This window comes from Blennius ocellaris (assembly GCF_963422515.1).
Source record: "Blennius ocellaris genome assembly, chromosome: 18".
Lineage (NCBI taxonomy): Eukaryota > Metazoa > Chordata > Actinopteri > Blenniiformes > Blenniidae > Blennius > Blennius ocellaris.
In genome coordinates this window covers 17,826,995-17,840,591 of record NC_137667.1, presented here as the reverse complement: position 1 = coordinate 17,840,591, position 13,597 = coordinate 17,826,995, and the positions used below count along the sequence as shown (strand labels likewise).

At 38.4% G+C, this 13,597-nt stretch overlaps 1 protein-coding gene across 1 annotated transcript in view; it reads left to right on the top strand.

The window, feature by feature from the left end:
• Window positions 1–11,117: 11,117 nt before the first annotated feature.
• Window positions 11,118–13,597, top strand: part of vta1 (vesicle (multivesicular body) trafficking 1) — a 48,649-nt gene continuing 46,169 nt past the window's right edge. Inside the window, exon 1 of the mRNA XM_080514320.1 lies at window positions 11,118–11,297. Within this exon, the coding sequence (XP_080370446.1) occupies window positions 11,207–11,297 (91 nt within the window). The 5' untranslated portion in view covers window positions 11,118–11,206. The remainder of the gene's footprint in view (window positions 11,298–13,597) is intronic.

Here is a 13,597-nt window from a genome sequence, read left to right as displayed (position 1 = left end):
CTTTTTTTTTTTTTAAAAGGGCTTGTGGTTCATCATACCTGGATGTTTTGTGAAGCAAAATTCTACCGTGAGAACATCATCTCATCTGTGGTTTCTTGTGATTGAGTTGTATCAAGGAATTTGAGAAAGCGAAACAAGATCATAGCTGAGGAGTCTACAAGTTTCTCTTGACATTTTAGATTTGTCATTCCTGATAGTATTTCAGACATTGGTGGGTCTGTACTGGTTGTGTTCACATGTCCTGCATGGCGCGGAGAGTATGTACCTCCAATTGTACCGTTCGATACTTTAGAAAACAATGAACAGAAGGTCCGTGGTGCTATCAGAAAACTGTGACTGTGGTTGCAACTGAATCGAGTGACGCATAAGAGTTCAAGGTACCCTGACACGGTTACTTAAGCATTGTACCCAAGATCTATAGAAAAAAGATAACCCTGAAAGGAGCTGACATGCACTTGAAGCATTAATGTGCTTCAACACAACTTCATGCAGCTCATATAAATTCTTTTCAGGTTCAAGGCTCAAAGTGCCCCTTCAAATGGGATGTCAATTCGTTCAACGGGCCATCACTTAAGTAGTCCTACTCTTAAACGTGAGAGCTTTAGCCAGATTAACCCTCCTGGTCTTTTCTTTTCTTTAGACATTTGAGAAAAAACAGTTCAAATTATGCATGTTTATTTCTTTAAATGAGTGAAATATCATATTTAAACTATGATCAGTGAAGGTTGAAAAGAAAAACTCACAATACATTTTGATTTGAGCTGAATATTTATGTGGAAAATGTATTTTCCTATTATTTTTATTGATACTTAATGATTCAATTGGTGAATTTGATTCAGGGAGAAAAAAAATTGCTATTCCTGAACAAACACTTTAGCAAATTTAAAGAACTGTAACCAAGAACAAATTAATGTTTTAAGCCAGAAGTGTGGGGCAGGCCCCAGTGTGAGGTGCCAGAGATCACCAAGGAGGGTCAGGGGGACGCCTTTTCACACCATCAATGTATTTTTCTCTTTTCAAAACATCATGCGCTGGATGGGCTGAGAAATGGGCTCATTCTTCCACACTTTGACAACAGCAAGTACATTTTAAATTTAGATACACAACTATGTTGAAATGTTTCATTATTTTCCTTTTTAAGAAAGACCTCATCTCAGTAAAAAAAAAAAAAAAAAAAAAACAATATATCTTTGAAAGTTTGATATTTAATGCAATTGTACTGAATAGTTGAAATATATATAGTGACTAAAGTAAAGTAAAGTGAGACTGATGAGTTGGGGAAAAAAAGATACCAGTGACTAGATAGTTTTAAATGTGAATGAAGATTCAAGGTCTTCTTGTGCTCACATGTACTGTCAGACCTTTCAGTTTTATGAGGAAAAAAAACCCAAAACAATCTTTTGTTTACATCTGGCTCTGAACTGATCTGTCCTCCACACATCAAGGATGTCCTCGACCCCACACTGTTTTTATACCACCGTCTCTCACCTTGAATACTGTGATTTTACTGTAAATGTCCATTTGTTTCGCAAAAAGATTACCTCTCATGTTTTGTACCGTTTTTTTTTTTTTTTTTTTTCATCAGACATCCATCCAACTTTTGTTATGAAGTTTTCAGCAATCTGTTTATCATCTCAGGTATGAAATTGCATTACCAGACAAAAGTGGATCAAACCTTCATTTCAAACCTTCATTTTTCTGGACTACTTCCTGTTGAGGAACAACAGCTATTGTTTGTCTTGTGTGGATTTTAAGAGGGTTTGAAAGTCGTATGCGACTCCAGTGGTTTAGGTTCGTCTGCGTTCTGGTATCTGTCACTCTGGGATGCTTTTAAAAACTTGCCTCTGAGCATTCTGTCACCAAGAATTCTTTTTTTTCTTCCTCTCACTTAAAAAGGCGAAGTATTGCATAAAGCTTGTGGCCGTATGTTGGGACTTCAGGGGGTCATCTATTATCCAGGATCATCAAAGGATAGAAAGGGCCTTGGCAGCCATAGCATATAAAAGTCACAAAATGTTTTTTTTTAATCCATTTAAACAGAAGAGCACGCCATCAGACGAATATTTGGCTTGTTGATTGAAGTTAATTTATTGCCAAGAATAACGTATGATTAATTAAATGGTAGCGTTCAATGCAAACAACTACCCATCAAACAAGTGTCTGGGTAGCAGGCAATCAGTGAGTTGACGAACTGGATCAGATTCATTTTTGTGGTATATGAGAAAACCTTTACATGACAATGATTCGAACGTTTTTGCATTTTAGTGTTGTTTTTACGCGCCAAAGTTTCAAAAGCGATGTCCGTTTACATGGAAATGGCAGAAACACTGAAAACAATGTCCTTTTCATGACAGTGGGTGCGACAGTTTGTTTTTGTAATGAAACCACACACGCATGCGTGCAGAGAACAATACGCTATGAACATTAACAATGGCAGAACACAGACATTCGTGTGGACAGACATCCAAGTAGGATTGCTATTACTGTGACAGTCAACTATAAAACCATCAAGTCCCAGGAGAATCTGCCTTGCGAGCTATTTTCAAAAAGTTGTCAGTGGCTCAGAGCATCTCGTTGTGTAAACGGACCCTCAAAACACAATGAAAGTTTTGTGTTTTCATTCGAAGACGTCGCGTAAACGGGACCTCGGTCTGGTTTTAATAAGCTCTGCCATTTTAAGAAATTAGAACAAGAAATAAAAAGTAAATCATGCCCAAGCTCAGGTGTAACCCTCAGGTTCACCCACAAAGCTTGGCAAAGTGCTTAATTCAGATTTTCTGGTTGACTGTATTTGAATGATGAACTAATCTGTGACGCATCAGCAAACGTGTAATAACTGGTGAATAACTGTCAGGCGAGACTGGATCTTTTTGGAGTTGTGTGGACAATTAAAGCTACGATACGTATTTTCCTTGATACTCATGTCGACGATCATCAGCTATGACACATCAGACAGTACTCTGCGATGCCAATTCTCCTTTCATTTTTATATTCCTGATTTTTAAACAATGTTGTTGCCTGTGCGGTTTTGCAGGTAGAGCCGAGGCTCGGTACATTTTTCACCAACTGTGTGTTGTTGCACGGAAATCAGCTATGTCAGAGGAGAAGAGGCACTCTTTATGACCATACACATTGAAACAAGAGTCTGTTCGTCTGAGTGCTGCTGCTCTTTGACAGTCGGCAGTAACTCTCCTACCTGTTTTTGTCTTGAGATGATTGAATAAAAATGTCCAACATTCGCCTTTGTTTCATTTTCTGATGATTTGTCGTCTGAATGAGGGAAGATGACTGACAGACTCAATGATTGCACTCAGAGGGAACGTTATTGTTCCTTAGGGGACAATTTACCTTGTGCAGGTTGGTTTGAATTCACATAAAAATCTTCAAAACCTGCTTTTCAGGTTTTACTTTACTTTTACATTTATGATTATTTGATGGACAAGAGCCTAGATTTGAATGATGTTGGTGTCTCTATGTCCTGTTTGAATTTAAGATGTGATAATTGAATTTTCACATGTAGGATGCATCAAGTGTTATTTTTGTCTTAAAAGTCCCAATGAAATGCTAAATTTATTTTATAATGCTTTTCCTGTCAGTAATATGTGTCCCCATACCCTGTGCATGAGGCCCCAGAAGTGAAGAAAGTCTGTAGTTTCCTTCCTCCACCTTTATCCAACATTTGCTCATACTGGCAAATTAGTGATTTTCCCTTCATGACATCATGTGGGGAAATATCCACTTCCTCTGGTAGTGTATACTCTCTTTCAATAAAAAGTCTGTAAGTCTATGTCTATGAGTCTGATATTTGAAGATATGAAATGTATAAGATCTGGCTTCAATTCTCCACCTCACAATCAGCTCTGCCAGATTCTACGTCTCCAAACTGCGTGCGCATGGTTCAAAATTAGCGTAGCAGTACGCACATTCTCCCACAAAGTTTATTTTTTCAAATCACAAACTTTGCATGGGAAGTGGCACACACATGTTTTCGGACCCATTTTGTGTTCATCTGTGGCCAAAATGGGTATAGGCTGAAGCTAAGGCTTATTTTTGCTTCTCCTTTAAAACCCATAAAGTTCCCCAGCACACCAATGGCACAACATAGAGAAAAAAAATGAAAAAACAAAACATAACAGAAGTAATACAAAAGTGAAAAACACAGCAAAATGTAACAGAAGTCAATTATAATTATTTTGTCTTAATTTTAAAAGAAAAATTGAATACCTGTGGAAAAACGTTTGGGGTTTTTTTGAGTGAAGACTCAAAATACTATTTGTAATGTTTTTAGGTGTCCAATATCTACATATTTTTAAGTGCAAGATCCTGTGAATAGTTTATTAGTGTTTTCCAGACAGGAAGCTTGATTTACTACTCCATCCGATCTTGGCTTGACGGCTTGGGCCCCGGGGAGTTGCTGCAGGCCCCCCCCCCCCACAACAGTTCCAGTCACACCCATTGGGCTTTTCCACCAGAAAGAACCAGGTGCTGGATCAGGGCCAGGGCCAATTCTTAAATGAGCACCAAAGAACCGGATTAATTTTTCCACCGTTAACGGAGCTGAGTGAGAGCTACGCCATTGCCTCACTACACACACGTCACTGATCTCACCAATATAGAGTTGACAGCCCTCGTACAAGAACAAGGAGATGGACTGTATTCATCGGTTTCGTCTCCATCTGGCCTGAACCTCGGATCCAGACCAAAGAGCCAGAAAACACTGAGTCTCCTCGTCGCTCTATGGCTGTTTTTTCACATCCGTCTTGTTTTAGTCTGGAGCCTCGGAGTGGCCAGAGAGAAAAATAGATAAATAAATAATGCGTAAATGAGCTTGAGGCTTATTTTTCAACATTTGGGCATTACATTGTAAATTTCTTCTCCTGTCACTTTATTTCTGGACGTGTCTGAATCAAATGCTTCAACATCAGGAGGAATGGAGGTGTAGAATGACGGAACGCAGCTCCACAGCCGTTTGTAATGGCAACCTATGTAAACACACGCTGATTAAAGTTCTCTTTCACATGAAACCATTAGAAGGCTTATTTTATGGCAATAAAATCCAAGCTTTCATTTACAGTAGTGTGTAGTTTGTTTTTTAGTTGCTGATGAAGCAAAAGTCTGGCTTCATTATAAAGAAATTCTGTGGGTAGAAAATCTTAATGGAGCGTCTCATAGCGGAGCAACACAGCCTCATGGAGACCTCAGCCTGCGGTCATAACGTGACATAAGGCCTGGACTTGAAGTAAGTTACAATGATGATACGACGAAAAGCATGAAAAAAACAACAAAGAAAAACTCTGAAGTCAAAAAGCTCTGCAATTGCGGATTATATTGTCTCTTTCCCTCGTGTTATTAACTTCAGGGACCAACTTACTATATCGTTACCGTGCATTATTTGTTTATTTTTTTCTCTATAACCACTCAGGGGCTCTGTGTTCGCTGTCCGGTTCAGCGTCTCTTTCACCTTGTAGGTCGTGATGACTCCAGAGATAACTCCATCCTCAGCACACACACACACACACACACACACACACACACACACACACACACACACACACACACACACACACACACACACACACACACACACACACACACACACACACACGCACATCATTGTTCAACTATAAAATCATGTTCTTCTTTTGTTGTTGCTTCTTTGTTAATTTATGTTCCTGCTTGAAAATCATGTTACTGTCTCGGTGGAGCTGCTCAGTCTAGTTTAATCTAACAACAGTTTGGAAAGTGTGATCATTATAAATAGTATATGTAGCATTAACAGTGGCATTGTGTGAAATCTCTTGTTTGCTCTCGGAGCGGCTTTGGTGTTACTGATCTGCTCGCACTACAATGTTTGAGAATAACGAGGATATTCATGAAATTATTAACATGAAGACTGTAAACATAATGATGATACTATATGATTGTTCACCCTTCAACAAAAAACCATGAAGTCAGTTTGAAGCAACAAGTTACTGCTCTTCCACTCACGATCCCAGTAATGGGGAGAAACAGATTTTCTCTTGGGGTAAACAGGAGACAGTAAAAGTCACTGGATATATTATCCATGTCCCTGCAGTAAACAAAAGCCCATTTTAACTGACAGCCCTCATAACTCAGTTTCTTTGTACTGATATTGGATTTTATGAGACTTTATGAGAGGACACCGAGGAGGTGAGAAGGAGGTTCCTGCCCAGATAGATACTGAACCTGTCTTTTTCAAGGAATCCGGTTGTGATCTGAGCTCTGGACATCATCGTCATTATCACAATAGTTTGCAGACTCAAATAAAACAAAAAACCTTTGCCTTCATATCAAATTTCCTTTTCAGTACAATTATAAATCAAATTTTGTCTGTGATGTGTCGCATAGCATTGGTGAGCAATGTTTCAGTTTAATAAAAGCATTATCTGCTAAGTTTATCCATTATTCACTGTGTAAAATGTTTTGTAATCGTAACTAAAATTTTAACTATTCTTTACTTGCAACGTCAATGACATTTGAAAAAAAAACCAAAGTTTTTCCCAGTTCTTTGCTTGAAGGGGTTCTTCATTTCACAACTGCATTTAGTAACAATGGTGCTCAGCCTCACTGAAAATGCAACTTTTGAAAATGGCTGCCAAGGTAGAACTTTTTGAAAACGCTCCAACTCTGTTTCCATGGAAACAGGGAAAATTAAACTTTTTTAATGCTGATAAGGTATTGGTCTTTGAGCATGTGTGAGGTTTTATTACAAAAACAAAAAAGCACCTAGTCATGGCCTGGCATGCTATCTACATCAGTCAGGTCTCTGTGTCTCACCTCGGGTTTCCAATTAACCAACGGCCTTCTCCTTCTGTGTGCTCCTATCGTTGTGTTCCACCTGTGTACTTCCCTGACTTGTGTATTTAAACCCCCTCCCTCACTTGTCTGTGTCGGTTCGTCTTGTCAACGTGTCTCGTCATCTTGTCTCCTTGTCGCTCCTCTCGTGGCCCTTGTGTCTCCTCGTGTTTCCTGGACTGCAGTAAACCTGTTTTTTATGGAACTCTCTTGAGTCTGCAGTTAGGTCCATCCGCACACCGCCTCCGATCCCTGACAACATAATTTTCAGAGTTTCTACCGATTTCGTGTAAACATAGTTTTCAAAATGTTTACATGAACCTCTGAAATGAAAATGCAACAATGTGTTTATTTGAAATGTAGTTGTGTTAAAGGCAACCTAAGAAATAAAGAAAGCCATCTCTAAATGAATGAATAAAAAGCAAACATCCCGATTTGCTCCTTTAACAGACATTAATACTGAGGTCCACTAGCAAGCTGTCAAACAGTACCTTGTTCAAACAATGATAATTCAGGATGAATTATATCGTATTCTGTTCATTATTTGGAGTGCACAAAAGGTGCTTGACAAACAGTTTTTTCACTCTATCAGGCTGCAGGTAAGAGCCTGTCGAGGAGCACTTAATGTATTCGTAAGGTCTTGGTAAGACAAAGAAATCAGTATATGCTTTTGGAGAGGTTGGAATCTAACGTCACAACAACAAAAAAAGCGATATCACCACCACCTCTCTATGTCTGGATGCGATGCCAGCAGCAGCTGCACTGATCCCTTGATCAAAAGAGGGTATGAAGTGTGGTCTGTTAGAAACAAAGAAGAGCAATAATGAATCACCACTGAAGTGTGTCGGCTTGGACTGAAGGAGTTCATTGATCTGTCAGTCTGCAGATCTTCCAAAAGACTCAACTCATGACCCGATTTCCCCACCGCAACTTCGTTCCAGCTTGCATGTGTTTTCCGTGTTAAGGTTAGCAGACACAACGCGACAGCGTTTCCCATGATGGTTTCGATCCAAAGAAAATGCCAGCGTGCAGCCCAGGACATCAGGCTGTTATATTTTTCTATAGTATGCGTCTTATCGGCAGCAGGTTCAATCAACAGCAAGATGAGCCAGCCGCAGTCTCATTTTTTTTTCATCATGGGCCATTAAATCACTGATCCCAGCCCACCCAGTTTCTTGGAAAAGGAGTTATGTACACTCTGTACAGCCTGTCTTTGATCCGCCTCTCTCAGTATATGTCTTTATTTTGTTCAGTGACTGGAAGCTTTGGCCCCGACGCCTGACTGCAAACTCAATTATCAGGACTCATGGCTTTAACTTCACCACAAAGAATAACTCTTGAATTGAAACATTTTGATTGGGTTTATTTCTGAATAGTTCAAGTTCTGTGTTTCATTGGCAAGAGCTGCAAAAAAAAAAATTGTATATAAAAAAATAGCATAAAAAAGAAAAAATGGAACAGGATGAGTACATACAGAAATGTGCTTCAGATACAAAAAAATGAAACCAATGGATTAGTGGATAGGAGTTTCAGGTTACAGTGAGAAAATCTCCAGTTTGAGTCCAGGGTTGTCTTTCTATAGGTGTCTGGGTTTTCTCGCGTACATTTGGAATAATTTGAGATTTTCTTGCTGTGCAGTGACTCAGAGCTTGAAGTAAAGCTCTGGTAAACAAGCTGAATGTCATGATGTTCATGTAGGTACAAACAGCCAGAAGTGGACAGGTGAACTCACCTTGAGCTGGAGGGGACAGGAGGACCAGCAGGGGGGACGGGATACAGTTGTCCATTAAAAACTCCAACGGGCTGCAGAGAGTGGGAAGTTCCGTTCTTGGACACAACAACACACTGTCGACAAAAGAAAAGTGTTAAATGCACAATTTCAAGAAGTCTAGAGACAGTTAAGATCAACACCAGGAGACACTAGATCACTTTGATTGATTATGAGGCAACACACACAGTAAGGTGGTATTTAAAGGAGGAAAGGTTTGTTTTGGGGGGAATGATTAAAGGGTTAAAAGGTCCTTTGTATTAAATGTAATTTAGATCAATTGTCTTTTTTTTTAATATATATATTTTGTTACAATTAAGAGATGCAATTTATCAATCACAATAACCAGCCAAATTATTTTTGGCTGGTTAAAACTCAATGATCAACCATCAGTTGTGGACATTTAATTTATATTTCATCACCTGAAGAGTCCCACATTGCTCTACATCTTTTCCTTCTTTACAAGGGAAATCACAGCTCTAAGTTCCTGTCACTAAATGGTCCCTGAACGTCTCACCTGTCCCTGACTCAGAGGCCCCTGGAACCTGCTGGGAGCCGCTGTTGGTGGAGTTGGACACACAAACATTTGAGGCACAGCTCCCATTGGTGCAGGGGGTTCAGGCTCCAGAACGGGAACGGGAACGGGAGCGGGAACAGGAGAACTAATAGTTCTTCACATCAGAAATGACTGAATTTATGATTTCACAGCAGTACATATAAATACAACTGGTAACATTCTAATAAACATCAACCACAATTCAATAGCTGTCGCAACAACTAATGCTACAGGATAATTCAATGTAAGATAAATGTTTAAAATATAGTGAAATGCAACAAATTGAAGTCCGTCTAAAGTTTCTGAGGTAAAACACATCGCATTAAATGATACTTTTCTAAGTACATTAAGTAAAATGTGTTGTTAATGATGTGACTAAATATATTAAGTGTCAAGTTGATAAGTGTGGGATTGATTTTTAGGTTAATTTTCATTGTGGCACTTTATAATGAGATCGTTTTATTTTGTGATTTAAAGTAAACATTTTAAAACACTCTATTTTATTTAGAGTATTTCACACAGTATAGCTGCAATTCCACAGGGTGGCGTTCATTCTTTGGCACTGAGACGCACATATCTGACCATGAAAGTCACATGGTACCAACTCAAAATGAGCTGATCAAAGCAGCTTCAGGCTCACTTAAAGTTAAAGATATTTCGATATACTTTATTGAAATACTCAAATCTTACAATAATTTACATCAAATATACGGAAGCCACTATAATGACTCAGATTTTTAAACTTGGACATGGTGCACTCACCTATTACATGATCATTTTTATGTTTAAAGTTTTAATGATTTATATGATCGTTATTGGTGTGCAACACATAGACAAAAGATGTTTACAGTCTGTAAATAAACACAATTTCTGACATATACAAGCCATCGTAAATTCAGCCGATAACAACGTTAGCTAGAACGGACACTCGGTAAAGCGCAGACCCTCACCCACGCCACATTTGTTTGTGAGTTTGTTCGCATTGCAAGCATGATAGGCGCTAGCTCATGTTGGTGCTAACGAGGAAGGTCAGGTCATAGATATTTTATATCTATGGGTCAGGTTGCTACGTCACTGTGTGAAACACTGAGCAGGGAGCATCTCCATCACAACAGATGCTGATCTCCTCCATGAGGTGCTTCTCTTATCCACTTTGTATGGGAAATTTTTTCGCAGTTTTGGGGTTTCATTCAGAAATGCTTTCTTGGATAAATCATCCCTGAACATTTTATGCAATTCAGGGGAGTAGTTTTTGAGAAAAGTTGGGTACATACATACATACATACATACATACAAACCAATAAATATTTACAATATATATAATTGTCATTGATTACCGAACTTTCATTGGCGAAGGTATATAAATATGTGTCAATGTTGAAAAACATTGTTATGCCATTATAATCTGCAGAATCAATGAAAGGTTTTTTTCAAACTAATATCTTACTAATATACTGATTATATACTTTAATACTGTCTTTAGACTTTGAGCTGTGTTCTTCCAAAATCAAATTACTTTCTGTCTTGCCCCCCTTCTCACATCAGCATTGATTAAAAACGGTACCCTTAAAATCACATTACTTTCAGTTTGCAAATGATGAAGGCACCGTGCATGGAATGTTTTTAATTAGTCGTATTTATGGTCCTTTTCATACAATTTTATTTATTTTAATTTAATGAAATCACATTTTAGTTAAATCATAGTTAATCATCACATTTTAGTTAATGTGAATTTATTTATTTATTATTAAATTTGTGTTTTGTTTTTTAATAAAATGTTATTTATTTTATTTCAGTCCTTTATTTAAAAAAATAGCTTTTGTTGTATTTATTTTATTTGATTAAATTAAATTTTACTTTGCTTTTTTATTATAAATTCTATTTATTTTTTTACATTTTTATTGCAGCGCTCATAAACTGAGCGTGAGGTTGACGTCATCAACCACGCCCAGGCGGCCGCTCCTATTGGATAAGCACGCGGAAGTGCAAGTAGCACTTTGCTAACAACAACACTGACTTGTAAATTGATGCCCTTTTTCTTATCGGACCGAGTTTAAGAGACTCTAATGGCGTTACCGGCTCAGCTCAAAGCCATCCAGCACCACCTGCGGACCGCGCAGGAACACGAGAGCCGGGACCCGGTGGTGGCGTACTACTGTAAGTCTGTTGTTAGCGGTTAGCACCGCAGCTTTGTTCCCCTGACAGCTAACAGCGTAGCTAACAACTTATATCTACACCCGGAAGTTTTACATATATGCTGATCAAAACCCGCCTGATTTCTATTACAGCTACGAGATTAAAATATCTTAATCGGTACTTCAAATTTCATGTATAAGCTTCAAACGCAATGACAGTTAAAGTTGTTCAGATATTTCTAAAAGCTCACTGAGGAATTATGTACCTCACATAAAGATCTATTTCCTTCAAAACATCAATTTCTATAAGCACAGGTGCTGAATAACGTACTCCTTAAAGTCATTACGTCGTCATCGACTTCAATGCCCTGTCACAGGAATGTGGTAAATGTATTTGGAAATCAAGGCTATGTCTGCTCATTGCACTAACTGCTTTATTTAATCAGTACTTTTTTGAAACGGTGTTTACAAAGCCTCATGTTATTCAAACACAGTTGTGTTAATTCAGATTAGGTTTTGTTGTGTCAGTACAAAGGCAATCAACGCAGATGGAGTTCTGTTGCACCATTCAGACACCTTGATTGACAAAGAAATAAAGAAAATGCATTGAAACAAGGTGATTGATAGAATTAGAATATTTTATTAATACCAGGGTGGAAGTATTCAGTGAGAAACAGGCCAAGTCTGTTGAAAAAGAACAAGGCATTTTGGAGAGAGTGAAGAAAAAAATACACAAATGGAATAAAGAAACCAACAGTGATGAAGAAAAGTTAAAATAAAAAATAAAGGAAAAAGAGAGAGTACGGGAATGAATACTACAGGCTGAATGCATCTTGTGCATGTGAACGAACTGAGAAAGGAACAAAAAGGAGAATAAATCAAGCAAATGCTTTATTGATACAAAAATAGTAAAATCTATTATTTAATGGAAGGTCTGAGCCAATAAAATTGTTTAAAACCCTGATATATAATAAGCGAGTATCAAAGTTTGTTCCACAGGTGAGAGGGTAGGAATTTAAATCTGTTTCACCCTCTTTCTTCAGACAGTTTGCATGACGTTTACACATTTCAAGTTAAAACACATCGCTTTTCTATTTGTGTTGTAGAAAGGTTTAGCATTTATACAACAACGTTATGAAAACAATGTCTCTTTACAGCAAAGGCAGAAACATTGTAAAATATGTCGTTTTAATGACGGGCCAGTAGTGGGTGCTGTTGGTTGTTTTTGTAATGGAACCACACACACATGGGTGCAGAGAACAATCAGTAACCATCAACAATGGTAGAACACATGCATTATTACAGAGAGGCCCAGGAGAATAAGGACTGGGAATCATGACATTCTGGAGGTTTTTGTTATTGCCTATCTGCTCGTGCAGGCGCAGAATAAATATTTACTACAGCTGTGGTTCAGAGAAGTTGCGGTTTCCTCTGTCTTCTCGAAGACGGAGTCGAATCGCTTTGGATAAATTCTTCCCTAGGAGACGTTTTCAAAAAATTGTGTTTTTAGTGACTCCGACATGTCGGGTAAATAGACATTTGACGGAAGTTTTTCATTTTCACTTGCAAACGGTTCCTCTGGGGCAATCTGACCGGGCTTTAAGGTAAACCCGTTTGGAGACCGCTGCCCTTTCAGATGGTAACAATAGCACTTTTCAGATGAAAGTGATGGAGCACAAAGTGCTTTGAACAATGAAAACAAACACAGTAATTCCTGCGCTCAGAGACACTTACAAGGACTGAATGTAAAATCACGGCAACAAAGAGGGAGGAAGGGCAATTTCATTTTGTGTCTTAATATTTGGACATTCTGCCCTCAGCTCATCAGACTGGCTGTTCTCCAGATGTGGGTCGTAGTGATAAAAAGAAGCGTCTCTATGGAGATTTCGTTCCAACTTTGAAAACCTGAGAGCTCTAAAAAGCCCATGAGGTAAAACTAATATTAGATAATATGTGGGAATAAGACTATTGAAGGATTTATAAACTAATGATACTATCGTAAAATCGATTTTAAAGCCAATGCAGAGCCTTTAATATCTGTCAAATGTTTGCTCTTTCTGGTCCAATCTGACACATGTGCAGCTGGATTATGTTCTTCTTCGAGTGACTAAGACACAGAGCATTACAATGTAATAAAAACATGTTAATGCATTAGAATTCTTCATCAGTACATCATGCTCATGTTCATCCCGGAAGCCTCCCGTTGCAGTCCCTTCTAGCTGGTTTTCTTTGGATATTATTTCCACATTGTGCGGGTGATCTTGGCAACATTGTCGGCGTCGAAAGCTACTCGGAGTACAGCCTCACTTTTCCTCAAGTAGG